Source organism: Microcaecilia unicolor, chromosome 1 (genome assembly GCF_901765095.1).
Source record: "Microcaecilia unicolor chromosome 1, aMicUni1.1, whole genome shotgun sequence".
Lineage (NCBI taxonomy): Eukaryota > Metazoa > Chordata > Amphibia > Gymnophiona > Siphonopidae > Microcaecilia > Microcaecilia unicolor.
The window spans coordinates 600,266,100-600,293,721 of record NC_044031.1 but is presented as its reverse complement, the minus strand read 5'-3'; the positions used below and the strand labels follow the sequence as shown (position 1 = coordinate 600,293,721).

Sequence of the window (27,622 nt, the reverse complement as noted above, 5' to 3'; positions counted from 1 at the left end):
CAGTTTCGAAAATAAGGCTGAATGGGTTTAAAAAATAGCAATTTCAACGTTTTGAATTTTAAAAAAAAGTCCATCTGCTGCTTTGTGCCGCTTTTTGCATTTTTTTCTTTTTCAAAAATGAGCCCCTTGATCTCAAAGTTTCAATATTAGCCACCAGATGAATTTTGAACACCAATGCTTGGCTATTCAAAATACTGAGCATTCTATGCAGCACAATGTCCTTAAGGGGTGAATCACTTGAGAAGTATTTTCATTCTCTGTCTTCATCCACTGGTAGATAGACATAACCTATTGGTCTGGACTGGTCTGGTAGGACTAAAGGAAACAAAGTTATCAGGTAAGACATAACTTTTCCTTGTGGATAAGTGAAAACCTGTGCTCCTTTGTTGTAGATCATGTTATATAACCATTTTTCTCTTATTATTTTCTTTCAATGAAGCTTTGTTTAGGAAGGTGGTATATAATTTTTTGTAAATAAATAAATTATATTTGCTTTGTTATGATTAATTTTGTGGTTATCTGTTTTACTACACAGGGTAAGAAAGGAGAAGATGGCCTTCCGGGAGCTAATGGATTACCAGGTCCACCGGTAAGGAAAGCTTCCCTTTTTAGATCAGAGGATTTGAGTTAATATGAATGCATGAACCACTTTTGAAAATAGACTTTAATAAGATGATTTTAGCACACTGTCCTGCCCTTCCTGCAAACTAGTTTAAAATGCGGGTCCGCAATCTTTTTCACTGTTTTTGCCGCCACTGCTGAAACAGCAGCAGCTGTGGTGGCCGTGTCAGGGGGGTATTGGGTGGGAGTGGGGAGAACCTGGTGTGCCAGTGGAAGTGGGGGTGTCCGGTGGAGGGGGAGAGGGGTTGGGTGTTGGGGGGGGGGGGGTTCACATAAAAGACAGCCTTAGACACTGGATGGAGGGGAAGGGAGACAGATGCTGGATGGAGGGGGGAAGGGGGAACAGATGCCGGATGGAAGGGAGGAGAGATAGGACAGATGCTGGATGGAGGGGGAGGGGGGACAGATGCTGGATGGAAAGGAGAGAGGGGACAGATGTCAGATGGAAAGAGGGAGAGGAGGGACAGACACTGGATGAGGGGGAGAAAGGGGATATATACCAGATGGAAATGGGGAGAGGAGAGACAGACACTGGATGAGGGGGAGAGAGGTGATAGATGTCAGACAACAAAGGTAGGAAAAATGAATTTTATTTTTAGTTTAGGATAAAGTAGTGTGGTAGCTGTGTTAATAAGTATAGAAAATGGAAATAAGATATCTTTATTGGACTAATTTTAATACGTTTTTGACTAATGTTTGGAGACCCAACTCTCCTTTCTCATGTCAGAACAGAATACCTTAACAGCAGTATACTGTCCTGACCTGAGGAAAGAGGTTTTTGCCTTTGAAAGCTAATTGAAAAATGTATTTAGTCCAAAAAAAATGGTATCATCATATTCTCCATTTTTTGTTTTATTTGTATTTGTTAACCTATAGTATAGTGATTGAAATATGTCAGTTTTTGAAATTTGCATCTGCTGTTGAGACCCATGAGACTACCACAGGAAGTCTGCCGCCATTTTGAAAACAAGGCAGCACCAGTGGGCAGGGGAATAGCAGCAGCTCAGTGGGCAGGAAAGAACCCCACAGAGGCCATTAGACCACCAGGGCCCTTCAGGTAGGACCGGGGTGGCGGGGGTGTTGGCTGCAGCGGTAGCGGGTGCGTCTGGCAGCAGACAGGTAGGGGCCCAGACCGTTCTCAGTGCCAGGGACCCAGACCACTCTCAGTCCACCCCTGCCCTGTGGTGGGTTCATTCTGTGGAAGGGAAAGTGATCACAAGAGTCTCACCAGGATCAGTGTTACAATATCACTGTGGTAAAGAAAATATAAAGCAAGTTAAGTATGTACTGTGCTTGTGTGAGAGGATGTCTTGGCTGCATGGTTGGCAGCCTGTTGTGCAGCAGAGAGCAAGCTATATCGAGATATTCATCATGCTGGACACCAGCTTGTTACGTCAGTAAAATAAAATGGTTTCAAAAATATTTGTTGGAGCTAATATTTTACGTTTAACCTGAGTAGCTCTAGAGACATCTGGAAAAATCTGCAATTTTCCTCCACAAGAAAAGGGATCTTTCTCTCTAAAATATTTTTTCAAAATCATAACCTTATCAGTTTCAGGGAGAAAGAAACCAAGAGAGTGGAACGTGATGTAATATTGTCCTCAGTAGTTTCTAAAAAGGCAGTTCAATTCAACATGTCTTCTCTAACAGACAGTACATCAGGTTCCATCTCATCTTGTCCACTCCTTAGAACTTTCTTAGGAAAATAATAGCATTTATTTATAGCTATCAAATCAGCAGTAGATAAAGCTAAGGCTTCCTTGAAATATAATAACAGACAAACTGGAAAATTCAAAAATCTCAGATTGGTAGCTCTACTTTGGTTTCTAATTTTCTATGCAAAATTAAACTGTCCTTAATTCCAAATGTTCCTGATTGTTGAAGTAAACTAATTAGTGAGTCTGATTTCTTAACAGAAACTTCTAACTGTTGAATTTTACAGTCCAAATAATCAATCTTACTTGCTCAGTAAAAACACAAAGTTGCTGGACTGGAGCTCGCAGCTGTGCTTCAGTCCTCTTCACCACTTTCCAAATATCAAGCATTCCATTCCATATCTTATCCTTTTTTGTTCAACTTTCAGATTCTATATAAATGTTTCCTCTAATACTCTGTATTTCACATATTGAATATATTGTACTTTAAGTTAACTTTATATGCTTGATTTAAATGGTCATGGAACCCACGAGGGAGGGAGCGACGCTGGATCTGGTGCTCACAAATGCGGATAGCGTGTCAAATGTCCGAGTGGGTGCCCACCTGGGCGGCAGTGACCATCAAACGGTTTGGTTTGATATGACGGCTGAAGAGGAGGGTTGCCACTCAAAACTCAAAGTCCTGGATTTCAAGCGTGCTGACTTTAGTAAAATGGGGGAATACCTAAGGAGGGAGCTGATGGGCTGGGAGGACGTACGAGAAGTGGAAGGACAGTGGTCCAGGCTGAAAGAAGCTATAAATAGGGCCACAAACCTTTATGTAAGGAAAGTAAATAAAAGCAAGAGAAAAAGGAAACCGCTATGGTTCTCCAAGCAAGTGGCTGAGAAAATAAAGGCTAAAGAGTTCGCATTCCAGAAATACAAAAAAACTCAAGACAAGGAACACGGGGAGGAATACCGGAGGAAACTGAAAGAAGCCAAGAGAGAGGTACGTCTGGCGAAAGCGCAAGCGGAAGAACAAATGGCTAGAAGGGTAAGAAGGGGTGACAAAAATTTCTTCAGGTATATTAGTGAAAGGAGAATGACTAAAAAGGGAATTGTGAGACTAAAAGATACTGCAAACCGCTATGTAGATAATGATGAAGAAAAGGCAAATTTGCTAAATAGATACTTTTGTTCTGTTTTTACTGAAGAAAATCCGGGAGAAGGACCACGAAGGACTGGCAAAAGTTCATTTGAGAATGGAGTGGATATAGCACCATTCACGGAAGAGAGTGTGTATCAACAACTAGAAAAACTAAAGGTGGACAAAGCCATGGGACCGGACGGGATCCACCCCAGGATATTGAGGGAGCTCAGAGAGGTTCTGGCGGGTCCTCTTAAAGATTTGTTTAATAAATCCTTAGAAATGGGAGAGGTTCCGAGGGATTGGAGAACGGCAGAGGTGGTCCCTCTTCACAAAAGTGGTGATAGGGAAGAAGCTGGAAACTACAGGCCGGTAAGCCTCACTTCGATTATTGGAAAAGTAATGGAAGCGATGCTGAAGGAAAGGATAGTGAATTTCCTGGAAGAAAATGAGTTGCAAGATCCGAGACAACATGGTTTTACCAAAGGGAAATCGTGCCAAACGAATCTCATTGATTTCTTTGATTGGGTGACCGGAGAATTGAACTGTGGACGTGCTATAGACGTAATCTACTTAGATTTCAGCAAGGCTTTTGACACGGTTTCCCACAGGAGGCTCTTAAATAAACTGGATGGGCTGAAGATAGGACCCAAAGTGGTGAACTGGATTAGGAACTGGTTGACGGACAGGCGCCAGAGGGTGGTGGTGAATGGAGTTCGCTCGGAGGAGGGAAAGGTGAGTAGTGGAGTGCCTCAGGGATCGGTGCTGGGGCTGATTCTGTTCAATATATTTGTGAGTGACATTGCCGAAGGGTTAGAAGGTAAAGTTTGCCTATTTGCGGATGATACTAAGATTTGTAACACAGTGGACACCCCGGAGGGAGTGGAAAGCATGAAAAAGGATCTGAAAAAGCTAGAAGAATGGTCTAAGGTTTGGCAATTAAAATTCAATGCGAAGAAATGCAAAGTGATGCACTTAGGGAGTAGAAATCCAAGAGAGGCGTATGTGTTAGGCAGTGAGAGTCTGCTAGGTACGGATGGGGAGAGGGATCTTGGGGTGATAGTATCTGAGGATCTGAAGGCGATGAAACAGTGTGACAAGGCGGTGGCCGTAGCTAGAAAGTTACTAGGCTGTATAGAGAGAGGTGTGACCAGCAGAAGAAAAGAGGTGTTGATGCCCCTGTACAAGTCATTGGTGAGGCCCCACCTGGAGTATTGTGTTCAGTTTTGGAGGCCGTATCTTGTTAAGGATGTAAAAAGAATTGAAGCGGTGCAAAGAAAAGCTACGAGGGTGGTATGGGATTTGCGTTACAAGACGTACGAGGAGAGACTTGCGGACCTGAACATGTATACCCTGGAGGAAAAGAGGAACAGGGGTGATATGATACAGATGTTCAAATATTTGAAAGGTATTAATCCGCAAACGAACCTTTTCCGGAGATGGGAAGGCGGTAGAATGAGAGGACATGAAATGAGATTGAAGGGGGGCAGACTCAAGAAGAATGTCAGGAAGTATTTTTTCACGGAGAGGGTGGTAGATGCTTGGAATGCCCTCCCACGGGAGGTGGTGGAGATGAAAACGGTAACGGAATTCAAACATGCGTGGGATAAACATAAAGGAATCCTGTGCAGAAGAAAGGGATCCTCAGGAGCTTAGCCTAGAATGGGTGGCAGAGCTGGTGGTTGGGAGGCGGGGCTAGTGTGGGCAGACATATACGGTCTGTGCTGGGGCTGGTGGTTGGGAGGGGGGACTAGTGCTGGGCAGACTTATACGGTCTGTGCCGGGGCTGGTGGTTGGGCGGCGGGGATAGTGCTGGGCAGAGTTATACGGTCTGTGCCAGAGCTGGTGGTTGGGAGGCAGGGATAGTGCTGGGCAGACTTATACGGTCTGTGCCAGAGCTGGTGGTTGGGAGGCGGGGATAGGGCTGGCCAGACTTATACGGTCTGTGCACTGAAGAGGACAGTACAAATAAAAAAAGTAGCACACATGAATTTATCTTCTTGGGCAGACTGGATGGACCGTGCAGGTCTTTTTCTGCCGTCATCTACTATGTTACTATGTTACTAATTACTCATTGTAAGCTACATTGAACTCAAGATTGCTTGGGATAATGTGGGATATATATGCTATAAATAAAATTATCTGTAAAGCCTTAACTTCCACTGTTGGGGCGTCTTTAGGAAATTCAACTGCTTTCAAAGAGACAGCAACTAAAGATGACTGTGGTGATGACTGTTGTTAAGCCAAAGTCTCCCTATTAAGGGAAAAACCTTCTTGGGATAAACCCCCAGTAGGTTTTAGATGGGGAGGAATGGGTGGGCCAGGGGATTGCCTATCCTCTGAACTCAAGCAAGCACCAAAATCAGTACTCACCGGTGGGAAGGGGAAAGTAGTCTTATGAGAGGGATTAAATGTCTCTCAATTGAGCCCGAGGTAATAGGGGTGCTTGCTATAAGATGTTTTACTTTGGCTTTCCATTTCCCCATATTAAAATAAAGCCCAACCAAAGTACCTACTCAATTGTAAGTCCAGAGTGAAACAACCAAAATAAGCGGGCCCTATCGAGGCTCCACCGGGGCCTGGTGGGCCCCTTTGGCCACACCACAGGAGATAGCTGATCTTTATTCCTGACACCGGGTCCGCATTGATGACATCAGCAGGCCAACAGTTGAATCCGGGGCAAGGCTCACCTCTCAGGGAGACTCCCCATGCCCCTCCAACACAGTCCAGACACAAATGCAAGCTCCTTTCCTCATCCTCAGATTTTAAACCAGACTGATAACACTGCAAAGTGGACATAGTGCTCCTCTAAGTGAGTGACTATCCAGCTTATTTTCGAAAGTGATAGCCGGCCATCTTCCGACACAAATCGGGAGATGGCCGGCCATCTCCTAAAACCGGCCAAATCGGTATAATCGAAAGCCGATTTTTGGACACACTCGCCAGCATTCCGTCGCGGAGGTAGCTAAACTTCAAGAGGGCGTGTCGGCAGGGTAGTGAAGGCGGGATGTGGGCGTGCTTACGAGATGGCCGGCTTCAGCTGATAATGGAAAAAAGAAAACCGGCGATGACGAGCATTTGACCGGTTTTACTTGGTCTATTTATTTTCATGACTAAGTCTCAAAAAGATGCCCAAACTGACCAGATGACCACCGGAAGGAATCGGGGATGACCTCCCCATACTCCTCCAGTGGTCACCAGCCCCCTCCAACCCAAAAAAAACCCTTTAAAATATTTCCTTCCTAGGAGGGGAAGCCAGTCGGCCAACTTGTAAAAAAAAAAAAAGGATCTTGCTGATAGTTATGTTATGACTACTTGTTCTGGAGTGCTGTATTTTGTGATAATGTTTTGAGAAATGCTCAAGAAAGACTTCATACAAATTAAAAAAGTCCCTGCTGTTCATTTTCCCTTGATGGCCGTCCCTGACGTGCACATCCCTTAATAGCCGTCTTTGTCTCCGAGAGTGCACTTCTCTTAATGGCCGGCTTTCTCCCCAAACAGGGAAATCAAAACAGTTTTTGCTCACAGTTTTTTTTTTAGTAGTAACAGTGGGATTTGAACCAGCCACCTCTGCATTACAAGAGCCATGATGTAACCACTTGGCCACAGCTCCACTTACTTGGCTGTCCCTCCCTTTTGATTATACCCCTTCAGGTCTCTCTCAGCCAATCACAGCACATCAAGCTGTCTGTGAGTGGCTGAGAGAGACCTGGAGGGGTATAATCAAAAGGGAGGGACACCCAAGTAAGTGGAGCTGTGGCCAAGTGGTTACATCACTGGTCTTGTAATGCAGCGGTGGCTGGTTCAAATCCCATTGTCACTACAAAAAAAAGCAGTGTGCAAAAACTTTTGATTTCCCTGTTCAGGGAGAAAGATGGCCATTAAGAGAAGTGCACTTTCGGAGAGAAAGACGGCTATTTAGGGATGTGCACGTCAGGGACTTTTTTCATTTGTATGAAGTCTTTCTTAAACATTTCTCAAAACAGTATCACAAAATACAGCACTCCTGAACAAGTAAGTCATAACATAACTGATCAGCAAGATCTAAACATCCAGAAGTACCAGTGCAGTACGAATGCTGGCCCCTCCCATGGCCAAATGCCTTGGATTTGGCCGGGTTTGAGATGGCTGGTTCCAGTTTCCATTATCGCTGAAAAACAAAGTCGGCCATCTCAAACCCGGCAATCTGTGGCATTTGGCTGGCCCCAACCGTATTATCGAAACAAAAGTTGGCCGGCCATCTTTTTCGATAATACGGTTCCAGCCAGCTGTTGCGGCGCCGCCAAAATAGATCGCCGGCGATCAATTTCACCAGCGCCGTTTGATTATGCCCCTCAACGTAATGTTGTAAGTCTAAGTGATTTGAAAATACACTAAGCAATGCTAAGAGTTCCTAGACCAGGGAAAGAAGCAATAATACACAATACACAATCATCACTGGTCCTTACATAATCCAGGGTCTTATCATCAGCTGGGGGGGGCCCTGTTCACAGCGAAAGCCAGGAGTTTCTTTGACCAGGAAACATGATTCTCTGCGCAGTTCGTACGTTACTCACAGATGAGCTCCCAATTTCACTGAAAGAAACTCCCCTTTTTAATAGGCTTAGAACTCATGTTCAGAGCTACGGAAAATTACAGGATGCTTCTCGGTTTAGGTAGATAAGCCATACTGTGGGAATGTGGTCACATGTTTCCTAGTCCAGGTGGCCAGTCTGAACTCGAAAACAGGTCCCATCTTTCCCTTCAAAAAACAAATTAATTAGAGCTGTATCTTATCTTCTACATTCCAACGTATTTTCACACAAAGTTAAACAATCATTTTTAAACAGAATTACTTCTAATCAAAAATACAGACCCCGAGTGCACTGGTCGGTCAAGGCAGAGTTGAAAAACAATCTTTAAAATTCACTTCCACTACACTCCCTCTCCCTTCCTCTACTGTCATAGCCCAGCATCTCCTCTCTATCTTCCCCACCCCCAACCCTCATTGCCTGGCATTTTATTGTTCCTTCCACTCCATCCCCCAGCATATTCCTGTTGCATCTCTCTTCCCTGCTGTCTTCTCCTGTCTTGTTCCATTTCCTCACTACACCTGTCTCTGATGATTTTACTGTTCATTTTCCATGCTAAATTCCTTAGTACATCAGTTAAGGAAAATCAAAAACATACCATGTTAAAGGATAGCACAGCTTTTTATATCAGACCCTTAATATTTCCATGCACTGACTGTGCTGCACTGGGATCCTCAGCTGCATACAAGAGCAATAGTGATAATTTTAGCCACTGAGTGTTCCCATCACATTTGGCCATTTCTTCTAAGATTCCTTGAAAGGGATTTTCTTCAAGGTTATGCACTGCTTTGCTGTCTAGGCTGTATCCAGATTAATGAAAGGCAGTCTTATTTCTGCTTCTCTCTGGATGGAAGCTGGTGATGTAAAGAACACTGGCCCAGTGGTTGTTATCGGCCACTTATCATGACTAAAGTGGCTGGATAAACAATTGAGATGTGTGCACAAATCTACACGCGTACCTCAATGCGCCATATTGCTGCTGTACAGAGAGTTGGCAGCAGTACCTGCATTCTACATATATTGATTGTTACCAACTAGCTGCCCCAGCTGGCATTTAAAAATATGTGATCGCCACCACCGCTGCTGAAAATTGGCTATATTTGTAGGCTGGGTTTGCTAGAGAATGTGCTTTAGAAACTGCATACCAAATATATTTTAATGAACTTTATCCTTTCTTATTGCAGGGCCCACCAGGATTACCTGGCATTGCTGGAGCCCCAGGACCAGTTGGCGTTCCAGTAAGTACACTGGTGTATTATTGAGGAGGGAATGCCTTTCTGAACTGACTAGGGATGTGTATTTGTAATGTACATTCAGTTTGTGAGTTGGCTTAAAGAAACAAGTGTGCACAAAATCAATTTAACGAACATTAACCTATGAATTAATAATCCATGTAGAATTGATTTGCTCACATTAAAAACAACTTTGTTAAATATCCAAAATTTGATGACTAAATCTGAAAATGATCCAAAAATCTACTACCTGTGCATCCTTAAAACTGACCTCACCTGATTTTGGTTCCTAGACTTGACTGGAAGTTGGTTCAGTAGTGGATTTGCCTACGTGTACACATACAGTAACCAAGAATATTATTCCTACTTGATCTGGTTAGATCAAGTCTCTATGCAAAGTAATTAGCATGGCACACATCTGTTTTCTTATCTTATCCTTTTTTCACAGTTTATTATAAATATTGCTGAAGAGGAGCTCAGAGCTGCTCACTTTGTAAAATGCACCCACATTGGCATAAGTCGCTGCTGTTCTAACACAATATCCCCACCACTTGCTATTCATTTTTTCATGTTATTCTGTGAGAGGCTGGATACAACAATTCATGGCTGTAGCCCGTATGGCGCCTCTCTGGCCTTTGAACTTGGTGGAAATTTGATTTTCAGATGATCATGAAAGCACTGATGAGATTATGCTGCAGGGCATACTGTACAATTATGGAGTAATTTTATATGCCTTTTTAAAGCATAAGACAGAATTGTATGTGCAGGAAAAGGCACTGTAAAACTATCCAGTGGAATATATGATTAAAAAGTATACACTGCTGATGCATAGTGAGCATTTTTATGTGGTATGTGCATATGCATGCAGGAAGTTAAGTGGAACTGGGATGGGATTGACACTTCATGCATGTAACTTATTGGCACATACTTATTTATTGAGATTTATTAACCACCATTATGAAGCGATTCACCCATGTATGCAAAGTTATGCCAGCCGCAGGTAGAACTTTCTATGACAGTTTTTCAGTGGACTATTTTATGGAGAAAGGAAAGGGAGTGGTATTTGATATACTGCCTTTTTGTGGTTACAATCAAAGCAGTTTACATATTATGTACAGGTTCTTATTTTGTACTTCTCTTCCAAAAACTTAACTTTTAAGATTTGTTTCTTGCAGAAATATTTTCTGTTCTAAATCTTTAACTTGAGAAGTTAACGAATTCACCACAGGATGCGTAACTTTTGCTAAACCATATAGATTTCAGGGACATAACTAGTTGGCTTACTCTTGAGAGTTGAAGGTAATTGTCCAAAAGTACTATCATTAGGTTCTTGCTTCATGCCTCCAACAGCACCTTGAAAAATGAGGATAGAATCTCCCCTCAGGGTGTTGCCATTCTCATTAAGCCAGAAAGATGTTCCTTCTAGTTCTTTGCTGGGAAAGAAACCCGTTCCAGCACTTCCTTTTCCCCCTCAGTCACTGGGGCACATTCATCTTCCAGGCATTTGTCTTTGGGGCGAGCCAAACTCACTGCATGTGGCTGCGATGGTCAGACCCTCCTGTCTGGGTTCAGTGTAATTTCCAGCCCTGGAATGAGGGGGCATAGGATAAAGGTGAAAGGGATAGACTCAGAAGTAACCTGAGGAAATACTTGTTCATGGAAAGGGTGGTGAATTTGTGGGATGGCCTCCCGATGGGAGTGGTGGAGATGAAAACAGTATCTGAATTCAAGAGAGCTTGGGACAAGTATACAGGATCTGTAAAAGAGTGATAGGGAGAGTAGATGTTTATCTGTCTACATTTTTCTATGTTTCTATGTACCTAATATACAGCTACTATTTGGAATCTTCCCCACCTGTGCAGGTTAGCTCTGTGCCTTTTTGGACGCACTGCTGTTTTGAGCTGAACCAATGTTCCATATTAGTGAGTCCAGTGATTTGTTTCCATTCTCTTGTTGTTAAGGGATCCACTCTCCCAAATGATCTCCCTCTTTCTCTTTACAAATTGCCTTTTCTGCATTGGAAAATTATAACAGTTCTGAAATGGAATTTGAATTAGTGCCAGACATAAAGAAACACTCAATGCACACAAAATCCCCAAATCCCCAATAAAATAATTCAAAAGATAAAAATAATACTACCGGGAGACTCCATTAATAGAAGCATTAATTTAGAAACATAGTACGAAGGCCTCTCAGGATCTTCAGCTAATAGGAATACAAACCAAATACTAAGTACGAAAAACTGAGGTAATAATTCACCGGAGTTAAAATGACTTGGCCAGAAACAGCAACCTTGTAGCATAAACAAATTTACAGTAGTTGAGGGAGAGGTTAAAGCTCCTAGTAGATAATGTTGTATTCTTAGAAGTAGTACCTATTTGTGGGAAAAGTGAGGAAAGACAGTGTATAACAGAAAACATCAATATGTGACTCTTTGCAGTGTGTTTCAGTATGGATGACTGATCAGTGCATCTTCCCCAATTTGTATTTTTCTGGTATTTAATCATTTGTATTGTCTTTATTCTGGCAATACAAAAAAGTGGAAGGGGAAGACTTAAAGTGTATCCTGCTGAGTCACTAATCCCAGTTTGTCTACATCTTTCGAGGGCATGTGCATGATGCTCCTGATAATTCTAATGAGCAGCCCTTGGAGCCGGATGAAGGAAAGGTGTTATAGTTTCTGACTCTGGAACTGCGAGCTATCTTGAGCCTGGAGCAGTGTATCCCTTCCCCGGTATCATGAGAGGGGATGGATGAGAGCACTGCCTCTCCAGAGCAGTAGCACATAAAGAACATCGACTAGAGCAGTAGAACAGAAGAGCAACTTGGGATGTCTTCTGAGGGCCTCTGGAACAGCATCTGGGACCTCCAGCGCTGGGAGGGATGGGAGTAAGATAGCTACCTGGATATAGGAGCAGCAAAGGGAAGAGAAAGAAGCCTCTGAAGAATTTATTTCTTCATTGGGATGTGGTAGTACGACCATACCATTCCCAGAAGATTTCCTTAGACTCCTTCCTGACAAGCCTAAAATAGTTATCTTAGATAGCATATAGTGTGCTGTAGATACGAACTAATTCATTTTCCACATCGATGCAGAATTCTGTTAAAACACTGAGTGTAGAGGAGGAACAGTCTAAGCTGCAGTTATCTAACGTTGAACTGAAAGGTGATTAGTTACATGAAAATAACATGGCTTTCTAAAAGGGAAGTCAAAAAGTACAAAGGAAAGTGGGAATTTTGGATAATTATATTCCAAAGCGCAATGCTAAGCTGATCAACTTCCTTAGACAGAGACTGATATCACCACTGGACATGCTCAGGAAATATTTGGTAGACATTTTAAAAATTCTTGAGAAAGCTATTCTTTTGATTTTAAAAGCCTTTTATTTGTCATTTTGAAGAAATTAAATACTGGTGAATTGATGTCTTTTATTCAGCAATCTACTGACTCTGATATGTCCGGAATGACTGAGAGTTTTACTGATGATTCATCTCTTCCTATAACACTTTTTGTCAACTTAGGGTCCTTTTATTAAGGTGAACTAATGGATTTAGGGGGAAGCTTAGCTCGAGTTATCCGCAGCAGGGTCCATTTTATTCCTCTCTCTCTCTTTACAAATTGCCTTTACTGCATTGGAAAATTATAACAGTTCTGAAATGAAATTTGAATTAGTACCAGAGATAAAGAAACACTCAATGCACACAAAATCCCCAAATCCCCAATAAAATAATTCAAAAGATAAAAATACTACTACCAGGAGACTCCATTAATAGAAGCATTAATTTAGAAACATAGTACGAAGGCCTCTCAGGATCTTCAGCTAATAGGAATACAAACCAAATACTAAGTGCGAAATACTGAGGTAATAATTCACCGGAGTTAAAATGACTTGGCCAGAAACAATAACCTTGTAGCATAAGGAATCAAATACAAAACCTATTATGGATCTAACTTCTCCTTCCTAGGCAGCAAACTGTGGAATGCCCTCCCCAGATCTATCCAATCTATCCATGACTACCTACCCTTTCGGAAAGCACTAAAAACCCATTTATTCAAGCAAGCCTATCCACATGACCCTGATTAATCTTATGAACCCATCTACCTATCACACACCCATATGATAACGACATTGATCCAAACTATATCTCCCACTTTGCTCCCCTCCATTGCCTATCCCTACCTACTCATCTCTCCTATTATTCTGGTATATTTACCCTTTCTAACAATATTCTGTATTCCTATTACTATGTAAGCCGCATTGAGCCTGCTTTGAGTGGGAAAGCGCGGGATACAAATAAACAACCCCCTTAGCGCGTGATAATGAATTAGTGTGCAGTAAATGCCTAGAATTTGCAGATAGTACAGACTGTAAATACTGTAAATTAAATAAATAAGGATACCATGTGCTGTGTAGCATTTAGTGCACCTTAGTAAAAGGACCCCTTAGGCTGGATTCAGGTAGGGATTTTCTCCTTAAGTGTACTGTCTTAGTCATAATGATATATCTTTTTATAGTTTTAAACTGAGAATGTTTTGAGATGTTGCCAAGAGTACTTATGCTCAGAGGAAGGAGTTTACTCTCTAGACCTATTTTCTTCAGTTAGGTGTGTTATTTTGATTGAATTTTCATTGTAGTGCATAGTCAAATTCCATAATATGAAGTACATTTTTTATGATCCAACTGACTGACAGATTTGTGTCAGGAAAATTATTGAAGAAGGTCCTTGTGACATTGTCCCTTATTGCTGACTAGCCAGTATTATTACACTAATTCCTGAAGAGAAGCCTTTCCTTTTTTCCGTCAACTTTTATTGATTTTTGGGTACAAAATTTCTTCATGTATAGAGATTCAAATTCTCTCTTTAAATTGTGGACTGCTATGCATTACCTTTGTTTGTATTTTCCTTATTGTGTAATGGATATGTTTTTTCTTTTGTTTGCTTTTCTTTTCTTTAAACAACTGTTATCCAGTTGGGAAAAGGAAAATTGAAAAATAAAATTGAACCATAACGTCAATATGTGTCTGAAAACCTGATATAAAGAAGGTTTTAAATAACATGGGTGAATCTCTTCATAAGGGCAGTTAATAAATTCAAATAAATAAATAAGTGGTTGGGGCAATGTATGGAAAAATAAGAGTCAGTTGTAAGAAGGCATACATCTTTCCATGATAGGAAAAGGGATTCTAACTGAGAAGTTCAGGCACTGTGTTGCCAGGTGTTTAACCTAGACAGTTGGTGTGGCATATGAAAGCGGATGACTCTAGAATGTAACTCCCAGCAAAAGACTGATGGGGGGGGGGGGGGGGGGGGGGGGAGGGAGAAGCCATCTGAGTAACTCACTTATCTGCAACAAAGTAGAGGAGACCTGACAAGTCTATACAAAATATGAGCAAGCCAGTATGCAATAACTAGAAAGGTCTGAATTCAAATACAGTGTAAGCAACAAAAGTTTAGACCTGTAAGCTCTAATGATGGAGGCATACTAAATGGGGCCGATATTCAGACTGTAGGAGGGAGTCTGGCTAACTCCCACAGTCGTCGGCAAACCCAGAAATTCAATGCCGTGGTTTTTTATGGCCTCCAAAAACATAACCAGTTAATACCAATATTCATCAGCTCTCCGGCTAAATTATAGTGGCCAAAGATAGGCCTGCTATTTACGTGGGTCTATCTGACCACTAAACTTACCTGGTAAGCCAATGAATATTAGTGCTAACCGGCTGTGTCGGCAACATAGCCAATGACCATGCCTACCACTAAGCAGTAATATTCAGCCAAGATAGCCGGCTATGTCGCACTGAATATTAGTGCTTAGTTGGCTTAAGGCTATTTAAATGACCAAGAGCCGTTTCTGGCTGGTGAGTTTTAAATATCGGCCTGAATGAGTACTGTGAATGGGATGTAGCTATCCCATGCTGTATTATGCTTAGCAGGGATAAAGAATGATCTCCAGTCACTGTTGCCTTCTAGAATACCAGTTTTAAAATGGTGCTGTTTAACCCCTAGTAGTAGTATTGTCATACTACCACTGGGGGTCAAGCTGCCAAATAAGGGTGAATCAGTTCTAATTTGATGCTGGTAGCCCAATTCGTACTGCATAAATGTAAAATTTTATTACAGTAGATTGGATTAGTGTCACCAAAGGAGCCAAAAAGATGTTGAAGAGAGAGAAATGAACCTTGAGGGATACCACAGCATAAAGGACGAGTGGAGGAGTTTGAGTTAGGGAGAGCCACAGAGTAAGTGTGGTTAGTAAGAAATTAGGTGAACCAAGAGAGGACCAAGCCAGTGATTACCAAGGAAACCAGCCTTTCTAAGAGAATGGCGTGACTAACAAGATAAAAGGCTGCACTTAAGCCTAAGGAGATTAGGAGGGTAAAGTGACCACAGTCACGGGCAGCATACAGATCATTCAAAAGGGACATCTTGATGGTTTCTGTTGAGTGGCCTCGTCGGAAGCCGACTGAAAAGAGTGAAGGTAGTTGGAAGAATCAAGGTGCTGGGAGAGTGTCAGGCCTATGCCCCGAAAAGTGAGCCCTTGTGCCAAACAACGTCTGGCAGCCAGACAGTCCTGATCTTACCTGGGGAGTCAGGGCAGAGACCTCCCACGAAGGGCAGGATGGAGCAGACAATTGCCCAAAAGACAAGGTCCCGGTCCGATCAGCGGTTCCAGGCCGGTGGTAGACAAAGGCAAGTCCAGATCCACCCTGTGGCACAAAAGCAGGCAGCAGGTAAAGACACGGTCCTGACCCAAGCTGTGGTTCAAAGGCAGGCGGCAAGCGAGAGCAAAGTCCAGGTCCAAACTGTGGTTCAAAGGCAGGCGGTAGGCAAAAGCAAAGTCCAGGTCCAAACTGTGGTTCAAAGGCAGGCGGCAGGCAAAAGCAAAGTCCAGGTCCAAACTGTGGTTCAAAGGCAGGCGGCAGGCAAAAGCAAAGTCCAGGTCCAAACTGTGGTTCAAAGGCAGGCGGCAGGCAAAAGCAAAGTCCAGGTCCAAACTGTGGTTCAAAGGCAGGCGGCAGGCAAAAGCAAAGTCCAGGTCCAAACTGTGGTTCAAAGGCAGGCGGCAGGCAAAGGCAAAGTCCAGGTCCAAACTGTGGTTCAAAGGCAGGCGGCAGGCAAAAGCAAAGTCCAGGTCCAAACTGTGGTTCAAAGGCAGGCGGCAGGCAAAAGCAAAGTCCAGGTCCAAACTGTGGTTCAAAGGTAGGCGGCAGGCAAAAGCAAAGTCCAGGTCCAAACTGTGGTTCAAAGGCAGGCGGCAGGCAAAAGCAAAGTCCAGGTCCAAACTGTGGTTCAAAGGCAGGCGGCAGGCAAAAGCAAAGTCCAGGTCCAAACTGTGGTTCAAAGGCAGGCGGCAGGCAAAAGCAAAGTCCAGGTCCAAACTGTGGTTCAAAGGCAGGCGGCAGGCAAAAGCAAAGTCCAGGTCCAAACTGTGGTTCAAAGGCAGGCGGCAGGCAAAAGCAAAGTCCAGGTCCAAACTGTGGTTCAAAGGCAACAGCAGGCAAAAGCAAAACACAGAACTCAGGGATCCGCAAGCAGAAGCCGAAGCAAAGAACTCCACCAGCGTCTGCCCTTAAATAGCCCCCTCCAACCGGAGGAAGCTCATCAGCTGTCAGAAGGGTGGAGCCAACAGCCCGCCCCAGGGCTCCGGATAGGCTGGTCCCAGAGAGAAGGCGGAGTACAGCCGCGACCAGCCAATCCGGGCCCAGAAGGGGCGTTCTCTCCGCTCCCAGGTCCCGCACCCGGAAGAAGCTTTCTAGTTAGAGAACGCCGGCCATCTTGGCAGCGCCGATGCTCTCCGGCCGCCACCGCGCTAAAGCGGCGAACCGGCCTAGTCCAGGAGGCGGGCACGACTCCACGCCGTCCATAACCCGCGATACCCCGCTCTCTCCTGCTCGCGGAGCGGGGCATCCCAGCGGGCAGGGCGGTGCAGGTAAGGGACGTGACAGTACCCCCCCCCGTAAGCCCCCCCTCTCCGTCTAGGTCCAGGCTTAGTAGGGTAGCGAGAGTGGAACTCGTGCAACAAATCAGGAGCAAGGATATTAGCAACTGGTTCCCACGAGTTATCCTCAGGACCAAAGTTCTTCCACGAGATCAAGTAAAACAATCGACCTCGCTGGAGTTTAGAGTCAAGAATCTCTTTTACCTTGAACTCCGGATCAGGGTCAGAGTCTGGAACCCGAATCTTCTTGGGAGCAGGATGCCAGCGGGAAGTCCTAAAAGGTTTAAGCAGAGACACATGAAAAGCATTGTGAATGCGAAGATTACCTGGTAGTTGAAGGCGATAGACCATCGTCCCCACTCTAGATCTCACAGAAAATGGCCCGATGAAGCGAGGAGCAAACTTAAGAGAGGGAAGACGCAGTTTGAGGTACTTGGTGCTGAGCCATACTCGCTGTCCTGGCTGAAATACGGGAGCGGCACAGCGATGTCGATCAGCAAATCGCTTGTACCGAGCAGCCGCCCTCCCCAACTGCTGACGAACTGTCCTCCAGGTTGCATGAATGGTGGTGAGAGTAGACTGGATCAGTGGAGGAGCCGCAGTCAAAGGAATCGGAGGCGGAAGACGAGGATGACGTCCAAAAACAGTGAAGAAGGGAGATGTCCGTGAGGCCGAATGGAAACTATTGTTGTAGGCGAATTCAGCCCAGGCCAGAAGATCCGTCCAATCATCTTGCCGAGCATTAGTGAAGGCCCGAAGAAAGGCTTTAAGGGTCTGGTTAGTACGCTCTGCCATGCCGTTGGTCTGAGGATGGTAAGCTGAAGAGAAATGTGTGGTAACCCCAAAGGCTGAGCATAGCGATCTCCAAAATTTAGAGGTGAATTGTGATCCTCTATCGCTGATGATACGATGCGGCAGTCCATGCAACCGAAAAATGTGCTGGATAAAATGCGATGCAAGAGCCTTTGCAGATGGCAGGGACCGCATGGGTACGAAGTGGGCCATGCGAGAAAAACGATCCACCACCACCCAGATGATCGTGTTGCCCCTGGAACAAGGAAGATCAGTTATAAAGTCCATGGAGACCTCCTGCCAGGGTAGGTGGGGTACTGGCAATGGTTGAAGAAGCCCCCACGGCTTGCCTGGCAAGGACTTGGTACGGGCACAGGTAGGACAGGTAGAGACAAACTGCCGAATCTCTTGGGCCATGTGGGGCCACCAAAAATAACGGGAAATAAGATGGTAGGTCTTACGGAATCCAAAATGACCCGAAAACGCAGCAGAATGACCCCACTGAAGGACCTTGCGACGAGATCGGGCCGGAACAGGAGTCTTGAGACAGGCGGATGCCCCCACCGTAGGAGAAAGGCAAGCAGGATTGAGCATAGGATAGAGCTCCTCAGGCTCCTCAGGTACGTCAAAAGCTCGGGAGAGGGCATCTGCCTGTATATTCTTCTCTGCGGGCCGAAACACCAAGTGAAAGGTAAAACGCGCAAAAAATAGTGACCAGCGAGCCTGCCGGGGATTCAAGCGTTTGGCATCTTGCAAATAAAGCAGATTTTTGTGATCAGTGATGACTGTAATAGGGTGAGCAGCCCCCTCCAGTAGGTATCGCCACTCCTGAAAGGCGAGTTTCAGGGCCAGCAGCTCCCTGTCCCCGATAGTATAATTGCGTTCAGCAGGCGAAAACTTCTTAGAAAAAAAAAAACAAGGATGTTTCTTACCAGAAGAAGTTGTCTGGGACAGCACCGCCCCTACCCCCAAAGCAGAGGCATCGACCTCCACGATGAAAGGCTGCGTGACATCAGGGCTACGGAGTACAGATGCAGACAAGAAAGCCGCCTTCAAGGCAGAAAAAGCCTCCAGGGCAGCAGGAGACCAATGCCGAACATCCGCCCCCTTCCGAGTAAGGGCTGTCAAAGGAGCCGTGAGGAGCGAATAATGGGGAATGAATTGTCTGTAGTAGTTAGCAAAGCCAAGAAAACGCTGTAAGGCTCGGAGACCCTGGGGGAGAGGCCAGTCCCGGATAGCCTGCAGTTTAGCAGGATCCATTTGTAATCCAACAGCAGAGATAATATGTCCCAAAAAAGGAATAGTGGATTGATGAAACGCACACTTTTCCAACTTGGCAAACAGTCGATGATCCCGGAGTCGTTGAAGCACTGTGCGGACATGCCCGGGATGATCCAGGGGAGAAGCAGAGAAGATCAGAATATCGTCCAAGTAAACAATGACTGAAGAACAAAGAAGATCCCGGAAAATGAAATTGATGAAATCTTGAAATACAGCCGGAGCATTACAAAGTCCAAAAGGCATGACCCGATACTCAAAATGACCGTCGTGAGTATTAAATGCAGTTTTCCACTCGTCTCCCTGACGGATACGAATCAAGTTGTAGGCCCCTCGCAGATCCAACTTAGTAAAAATAACTGCCCCCTGGAGTCGATCAAAAAGCTCCGGGATAAGTGGGAGGGGATACCGGTTCTTGACTGTGATGTTGTTAAGTCCGCGATAGTCAATGCAGGGCCGCAAGGACCCATCTTTTTTGGAAACAAAAAAGAACCCTGCCCCGGCAGGAGAAGAAGATGGTCGGATGAATCCTTTACGAAGATTGTCCTGAATGTAGTCCCGCATGGCAGCAGATTCATCCCGGGACAAGGCATATAATCTTCCTCGAGGGGGCATCGTACCGGGTAACAAATCAATGGGACAATCAAACGGGCGATGGGGTGGGAGGGAATCCGCCTCCCGGGCATCAAAGACATCAGAAAACTCCTTGTATTCCTTCGGAAGAGAAGCTTCACAGGGGTGGAGGACTCCAGATAGCGCTGGCACATTAATAGAGGGAGGGCGCACTGGTGTTAGACAAGTTTCAAAACAACGACCACTCCACCGGCTGATCTCTCCCGAAGGCCAGTCTATGCAAGGCGCGTGCAGCCGCAACCAGGGTATACCTAGAATTACAGGATGGATGGCTTGAGGTAAAATAAGAAATTGTATCTCCTCATGATGAAGAAGACCCACCTGCATTCGCAGCGGAAGAGTGAGATGGGTAATAGGCTGTGGCAGAGTAGAGCCATGAATAGACGTTACTTGAAGAGCTGGTTTACAGGGAGTAACCGGCCTGCCTAGGCCCTGAAGTAGTCTAGCATCAATAAAGTTGCCTCCTGCTCCTGAATCCAGCAAGGCTAGGGTATTTATCCTGTATTCTTGCCACAGTAAGATAATAGGTACTGTCATTAAGTTATCCGGAAGGGTTCCTGAACGACCCACAACCACCCCCTTCACCAGGCTAGGGTCTAAGCATTTCCCGGCTTGTTGGGACACCTTTTCACAAAATGACCAGGTTTCCCACAGTACATACATAGTTTATTCTCCCTCCGATGGGTTCGTTCCACAGCTGTTAGTCGATGCCTGCCAATCACCATAGGCACTTCCGATCCCTCCGCAGTAGGAACCGCACCCTCCTGAGGAGAGACCGTTCGTGGTCTTTGAGGGGAAAACCTGCGAGACGGACGAGAGGCAACTTGTTCTCGTGCTCGTTCCTGGAAGCGGACATCAATCCGAGTGCTTAAGGCGATAAGAGCGTCCAGAGTACCAGGGATTTCTCGGCCGGCTAATTCGTCCTTAATGCGTCCACTCAAGCCTTGCCAGAAAATGGCCGTAAGAGCCTCTTGATTCCATTTAAGTTCCGCCGCCAGGGTACGGAATCGAATAGCATAGGTACCAACCGTACTGCTTCCTTGCTGAATCCGTAGTAGCTCTCCTGCGGCAGAAGAAGGGCGTCCTGGAACATCGAAGACCATGCAGAACTGACGCAGGAATTCTCCTAATTCCGAAAGGAGAGGATCCTGTTGCTCCCAGAGAGGTGACGCCCATGCCAGAGCCGCACCGGAGAGTAATGAGATAATGTAGGTAATCTTCTGTTTGTCCGTAGGAAAAGAAGCAGGTTGCATGTCAAAGAGCATCTGACATTGATTCAAGAATCCGCGGCATGCGGAGGGTGTGCCGTCAAACCGAGGAGGTTCAGGCAAACGAAAGGCAGGCAGAGGTGGAGATGTCCTACTAGCTCCGGAAGCCGGTGCTCGCTGCACGGACATCTGAGAACACACATCTTGCAGTACTCCAGATAATCTGTTGAGCTGGGCCTGTTGCTGTTGAAGAGCTTGAGCCAAGTCAGTCAGATCAGGCTTATCTGGCGAGCTCATGGCTTCGGCTTTCTGTCAGGCCTATGCCCCGAAAAGTGAGCCCTTGTGCCAAACAACGTCTGGCAGCCAGACAGTCCTGATCTTACCTGGGGAGTCAGGGCAGAGACCTCCCACGAAGGGCAGGATGGAGCAGACAATTGCCCAAAAGACAAGGTCCCGGTCCGATCAGCGGTTCCAGGCCGGTGGTAGACAAAGGCAAGTCCAGATCCACCCTGTGGCACAAAAGCAGGCAGCAGGTAAAGACACGGTCCTGACCCAAGCTGTGGTTCAAAGGCAGGCGGCAAGCGAGAGCAAAGTCCAGGTCCAAACTGTGGTTCAAAGGCAGGCGGTAGGCAAAAGCAAAGTCCAGGTCCAAACTGTGGTTCAAAGGCAGGCGGCAGGCAAAAGCAAAGTCCAGGTCCAAACTGTGGTTCAAAGGCAGGCGGCAGGCAAAAGCAAAGTCCAGGTCCAAACTGTGGTTCAAAGGCAGGCGGCAGGCAAAAGCAAAGTCCAGGTCCAAACTGTGGTTCAAAGGCAGGCGGCAGGCAAAAGCAAAGTCCAGGTCCAAACTGTGGTTCAAAGGCAGGCGGCAGGCAAAAGCAAAGTCCAGGTCCAAACTGTGGTTCAAAGGCAGGCGGCAGGCAAAAGCAAAGTCCAGGTCCAAACTGTGGTTCAAAGGCAGGCGGCAGGCAAAAGCAAAGTCCAGGTCCAAACTGTGGTTCAAAGGCAGGCGGCAGGCAAAAGCAAAGTCCAGGTCCAAACTGTGGTTCAAAGGCAGGCGGCAGGCAAAAGCAAAGTCCAGGTCCAAACTGGGGTTCAAAGGCAGGCGGCAGGCAAAAGCAAAGTCCAGGTCCAAACTGTGGTTCAAAGGCAGGCGGCAGGCAAAAGCAAAGTCCAGGTCCAAACTGTGGTTCAAAGGCAACAGCAGGCAAAAGCAAAACACAGAACTCAGGGATCCGCAAGCAGAAGCCGAAGCAAAGAACTCCACCAGCGTCTGCCCTTAAATAGCCCCCTCCAACCGGAGGAAGCTCATCAGCTGTCAGAAGGGTGGAGCCAACAGCCCGCCCCAGGGCTCCGGATAGGCTGGTCCCAGAGAGAAGGCGGAGTACAGCCGCGACCAGCCAATCCGGGCCCAGAAGGGGCGTTCTCTCCGCTCCCAGGTCCTGCACCCGGAAGAAGCTTTCTAGTTAGAGAACGCCGGCCATCTTGGCAGCGCCGATGCTCTCCGGCCGCCACCGCGCTAAAGCGGCGAACCGGCCTAGTCCAGGAGGCGGGCACGACTCCACGCCGTCCATAACCCGCGATACCCCGCTCTCTCCTGCTCGCGGAGCGGGGCATCCCAGCGGGCAGGGCGGTGCAGGTAAGGGACGTGACAGAGAGTTGCTGAGAATGACACATTCAGCCAACATTGAAAGGAAAGGGAGATTGGAAATAGGTCTGTAACTCAAAGCCGATGTAGGGTCAAGGGCGGACTGTTTTAGGATCAGTTTGACAATAGCTACTTTCCAAGAAGTGGTGACTTCACCTAAAGATAAGCTATTGGAAACCATAGAAAGGACTAGTGGGAGAAGCCTGTGAGAGTTTATATTTAGCCAAGGGGATGGAATAAGTTCAGAAGTTCAAGAAGTCTTCCTCACTGCATTGAATAATCTTTCTAAGACTGTGAGAGAGGGGAGAGTAAATTGAAACCAGTAGAAAGATCCAGCAGAAGCTGAGGAAAGAACAGAAACATCTGAAGGTATTGGTGGTGAAGCAGGTGATGAGAGGGCAGATCGGAGTGGAGAGGAGGGAAAGGAAGAGTGGAGGAGGTCAGTTTTCTCGAAGAAGAACTGGGTAAAGTCTGAGGTAAACAGGGGTAAACAGCGAAGAAGGATATGTAAATTTAGGAGTGATTACGCTCAACTCTAGGAGACTACTTGAAAACGTTGCCTCAGATATGAGTAATGTTTCCACCGAGAGGTGTTCAATTGGAAGTGGTAGAAGCACAGGGTGGCTAGATATCAAGATCAGTCTGGGACAGCAAGGGCATGTCTCCAGATCTGTTCAAGTTTGTGGAGTTGTCTTTTAAGGGTTCTGAAGTCAGCAGCGTACCAGAGTTATGGGAGGCCTTAATTGTCTGAGAGGAGGGGAACTAAATGAATGAATGGAAGCTTCCCAGGGAGATGATTGTTCTGAGTCAAAGAGGGTCACAAAATCCTGGGGAAAGAACGAAGAGATGGGCAGGAGGGTAGACAGATCAATTGCAGAGAACTTGGGATGGGTTACCATAAGGGGGATAAAAGTGGATGAAAAACTGATAAGCATGAGGGAAAACTTAACAAGGAAATAATCAAACGAAGGTAAAGGCATTCCTGAGAGGTTCAAAACAGACAGGGGATCCAAAGCCCAAGACAGGACCAGATCCAGGGTCTGACCTGCCTTGTATGGAGGGAGAGTGAAATGTTGTAGAATATCGAGATCGAAAAAGAGCGAGAGCATAAATTTATCAGGAGCCCTATGGGGGGACAAGAAGTGGACATTAAAGTCACCTAACAAAGAAGTTTAGGAAACGAACAACAGTGTTGGAAAGACATTGACAAAAAGAATCCAAAAGGGCAGGATCAGGAGAAGAGGGAAGATAGACTAAGAGAAAATGAACTGGGGGGGGGGGGGGGGGTGCAGGGGAGGGAGAAGTGTGCATGATAGAGCAGCATGTCAGGGAATGGAAGCACGTCTTGGGATAGATCAGAAAAAGAGAAGCAATAGGGATCGAGAATAAGCTACAGTAAATTAATCTTGCCTCAATGAATGAAATTAATTGCAGAGCTCAAAACTGAAAAAAATAATCGACTGAGTGAGTTTTGGAAAAGTGCTCTTTAATTTCGGTTACATTTTCCAACACTAAATGGAGTAAGATATAAACGGTCACTTGAATTATCTCTTGCTTATCAGGCAGCTAAGTTTTGGAATATTCTTCCTATCCATATTAAAGAGATAAGAAATTACACGTTGTTTAGGAAGAAACTGCAGACCTTTTAGTTTAATCAGTTCTTACTAAGGACTAATGAATTGTTTTAATTTGGTTTGAAATACAGTTTACATATGTAGCATATTTATGTTAGGGTAGATTTTGTAATTCCTAGTAATATCTAGCTTCTTTTTTGTACTCCTGATTGAACTTTCACAGGTATTTGCAGAATAGAAAAGACAAGACTGTATTGTATTATATTGTAAATTCCCTTCTTACCCTGTGGATTTAGAAGTCCCCTATCTAGTGGTGAAAGAGAGTAATACCTAGTATTCTGATGACACCGTTAAAAGTCCTTGCTGGTCCCCAGCTGCTTGAACTCCTAGCTGCCACATTTGCCTTGGTAGCCATGAGTGACAGTAAAACTGTCATGAATTACTGCTCATCTTTGGAGGATGCAGTGCATTTTTTCTAGCAAAAAAGGTGCCGGTACTCAAATGCTACGCCAACCTTGAGGAGTGGGGTGATCACTGAGGGATCCACTCCATAATAGCCAGGCCCCCTGAAACCAGTCACAAAATCCTATAACAAGGCAGAATTGGTGTGTTGAGCCTGAGCTCTTTTATTAAAACTTGGGGTCCATGGGTCACTTTTAGCAGACAATGGAAAAGGTGTCAGTATTCTGTACCCCCTCAAAAAAAAAAGCCCTGGGAGGATGACTCACTGTACACTGCCTTAAAAAAGGCAGTAAATAAATCCTGATAAATAAATAATAAATACATGGGAATGAGCAATCCACTTTTTGATTCATTAAAGACATTTTGGTTCTATTATGATAACCGTTGAGTTGTGATTAGTATTGGGTAGGTTGTTCAGAGAGTCATTTAACTGACACCAAGGGACTTGCATTGGGCATCCTGACTTCTACAGGCACATCAAGCAAACATCTAGTGAGGTCTTCATTCTAATTCTAACAAAATATAAATAAATAAATACATAAATAAGAGTTTACTTCTATGAAAATAAAAGTTTTACTATTTGTTCTGCTCATTGGCAATGTTTATATCTCATATTCCCCTTTTTATTTGACGATAATCTTAGCTTGATAGACTCATGAGTGTGGACCATTGCAGCTACTTGTTGTTAGAGGAAAGGTAATTGTTCTGCTTTCGCTCTTCTGTGGTGACAGCAATACAATGAACTATACTATCCATTTGCCTCCCTGAGAGGAATATTTTACTCATGTCAAAAAAACGATGGGTTTTGATAAGTTATACAAGCAACTGAGGAGCAGTAGGTCTGATGCTGGAAACACCTTGATGTGCTTGAAATCTTTCAAAGAAAAATCTAAAATAATCTACCAAATCTGCAATCAATACAGGTCACATGACCCATAAATGCAGCTCATTGTCCTATCAACAGAAAACAACAATCAAATATAGCAGAACTAGAAAAGGTACAGAAAAGGGTGACCAAAACAAGACATTAACGAAATCCTCAACAAAATCAATCAAAGTCTACACATCATGAACACATGGGCAGATGCATTCCGTCTGAAATTAAACGCAGAAAAAACGAAATGCCTAATACTCACCTCCCAACACAACACAAAAGAATTCACAGCCATAAACACACCAAACCTGAACCTTCAAATCTCAGAAACGCTAAAGATCCTTGGAATCACTATCGACCGCCACCTAACGCTCGATACTCATGCTAACAACACAACTAAAAAGATGTTCTACAGCATGTGGAAACTTAAAAGGATAAGACCATACTTCCCAAGATCCATCTTTCGCAGCCTAGTACAATCCCTCATGCTCAGCCATCTGGATTACTGCAACTCACTATACGCAGGTTGCAAAGAACAAACACTGAGAAAACTTCAAACAGCCCAGAATACGGCAGCCAGACTCATCTTTGGAAAACCAAAATATGAGAGTGCAAAACCATTACGAGAGAAACTACACTGGCTTCCACTAAAGGAACACATCACTTTCAAAGTATGCACATTAGTCCACAAAATCATTCACGGCGAAGCCCCAGCTTACATGTCTGAGTTAATAGACCTACCACCCAGAAATGCCAAAAAATCATCCCGAACCTTGTTAAACCTCCACTTCCCCAATTGCAAAGGCGTGAAATACAAAACGCTACAAGCATCAACCTTTTCTCACATGAGCACGCAGTATTGGAATACACTGCCACGCAACTTAAGAACAATCAACGAACAAGCTTCCTTCCGCAGATCACTGAAGACCCATCTTTTCGAAAAGATTTACGGAAAGAACCAAAACACATAAAGTCCACACCTACTATTCACGAATGCATCACACATTCACCTCGGAACTCTCATTCCCGTAATATCACATCATTCATAACGTCAATCACAGAAAGACATATATCATATGTCTTCATGCCTTCTTATCGCCCTCTAAGCTCCCATTGTTTCCTCCCAATGTTTCAATGTTTGTGCTCCATTGTTACACCCCCAAGGACACTCCAATTGTTTCGCATAATTATACAAAATGTAATCCATAACCAATCTGTAACAAATTGTATTTCCAATATTTAACTCATATTGTAAGCCACACTGAACCCGCAAAAAGGTGGGAAAATGTGGGATACAAATGCAATAAATAATAAAGAGGATAGAATTACTATCATAAGGAAAGACTAAGGGGGTTTGGGGCTCTTCAGTTTTGGAGAAGAGACAATATGATACAGGTCTATAAAATCCTGAGTAGAGTGTAATAGGTAAAGATGAATCAGTTATTTACTTTTTCAAAAAGTGTGAAGACTAGGGGACATGACATGAAGTTACAAAGTAATATATTTAAAACAAATCTTAGAAAATATTTTTTTTCACTGAATGCATAGTTAAGCTCTGGAACTCCTTGCCACAGGGTATGGTAAAAGCAATTAAATGTGGCCATATTTAGAAAGAAGTTTTGAACAAATTCCTGAAAGAAAAGCCATTATTAAGGCAGACTTGTTAAGCCACTGCATATTCCTAGATTAAGTAGCATGGAATCATGCTACTTTTTGGGATTCTGCCAGGTGCATGTGAACTGGAATAGTCTCTGTTGGAAACAGGGTACTGGGCTAGATGAACTTTTGGTCTGACCCAGTGACACAGTTCTCTTGCTCTAGCTGAGCACAAATCAGGGCACTGCAGGAATGAAATGTATGTATAAGGCAATATACTGGTATACTTGTACAATCTGCTCTACTTTTATTATTTCAGGGGCTTCCTGGTGAAATAGGTTTTCCTGGAAAACCAGGTCAGATCGGGTCACCTGTAAGTGTTAACAATTTATTTTTCTTTACTGCTTTATGGC

The 27,622-nt window shown here is 44.7% G+C and overlaps 1 protein-coding gene across 1 annotated transcript in view; it reads left to right on the top strand.

The window, feature by feature from the left end:
- The window catches only part of COL22A1 (collagen type XXII alpha 1 chain), a 743,309-nt gene that overhangs the window by 461,555 nt on the left and 254,132 nt on the right, over positions 1–27,622 (top strand). The window contains exons 23-25 of the mRNA XM_030219538.1: positions 536–589; positions 9,158–9,211; positions 27,529–27,582. Coding sequence (XP_030075398.1) covers positions 536–589; positions 9,158–9,211; positions 27,529–27,582 — 162 coding nt within the window. The remainder of the gene's footprint in view (positions 1–535; positions 590–9,157; positions 9,212–27,528; positions 27,583–27,622) is intronic.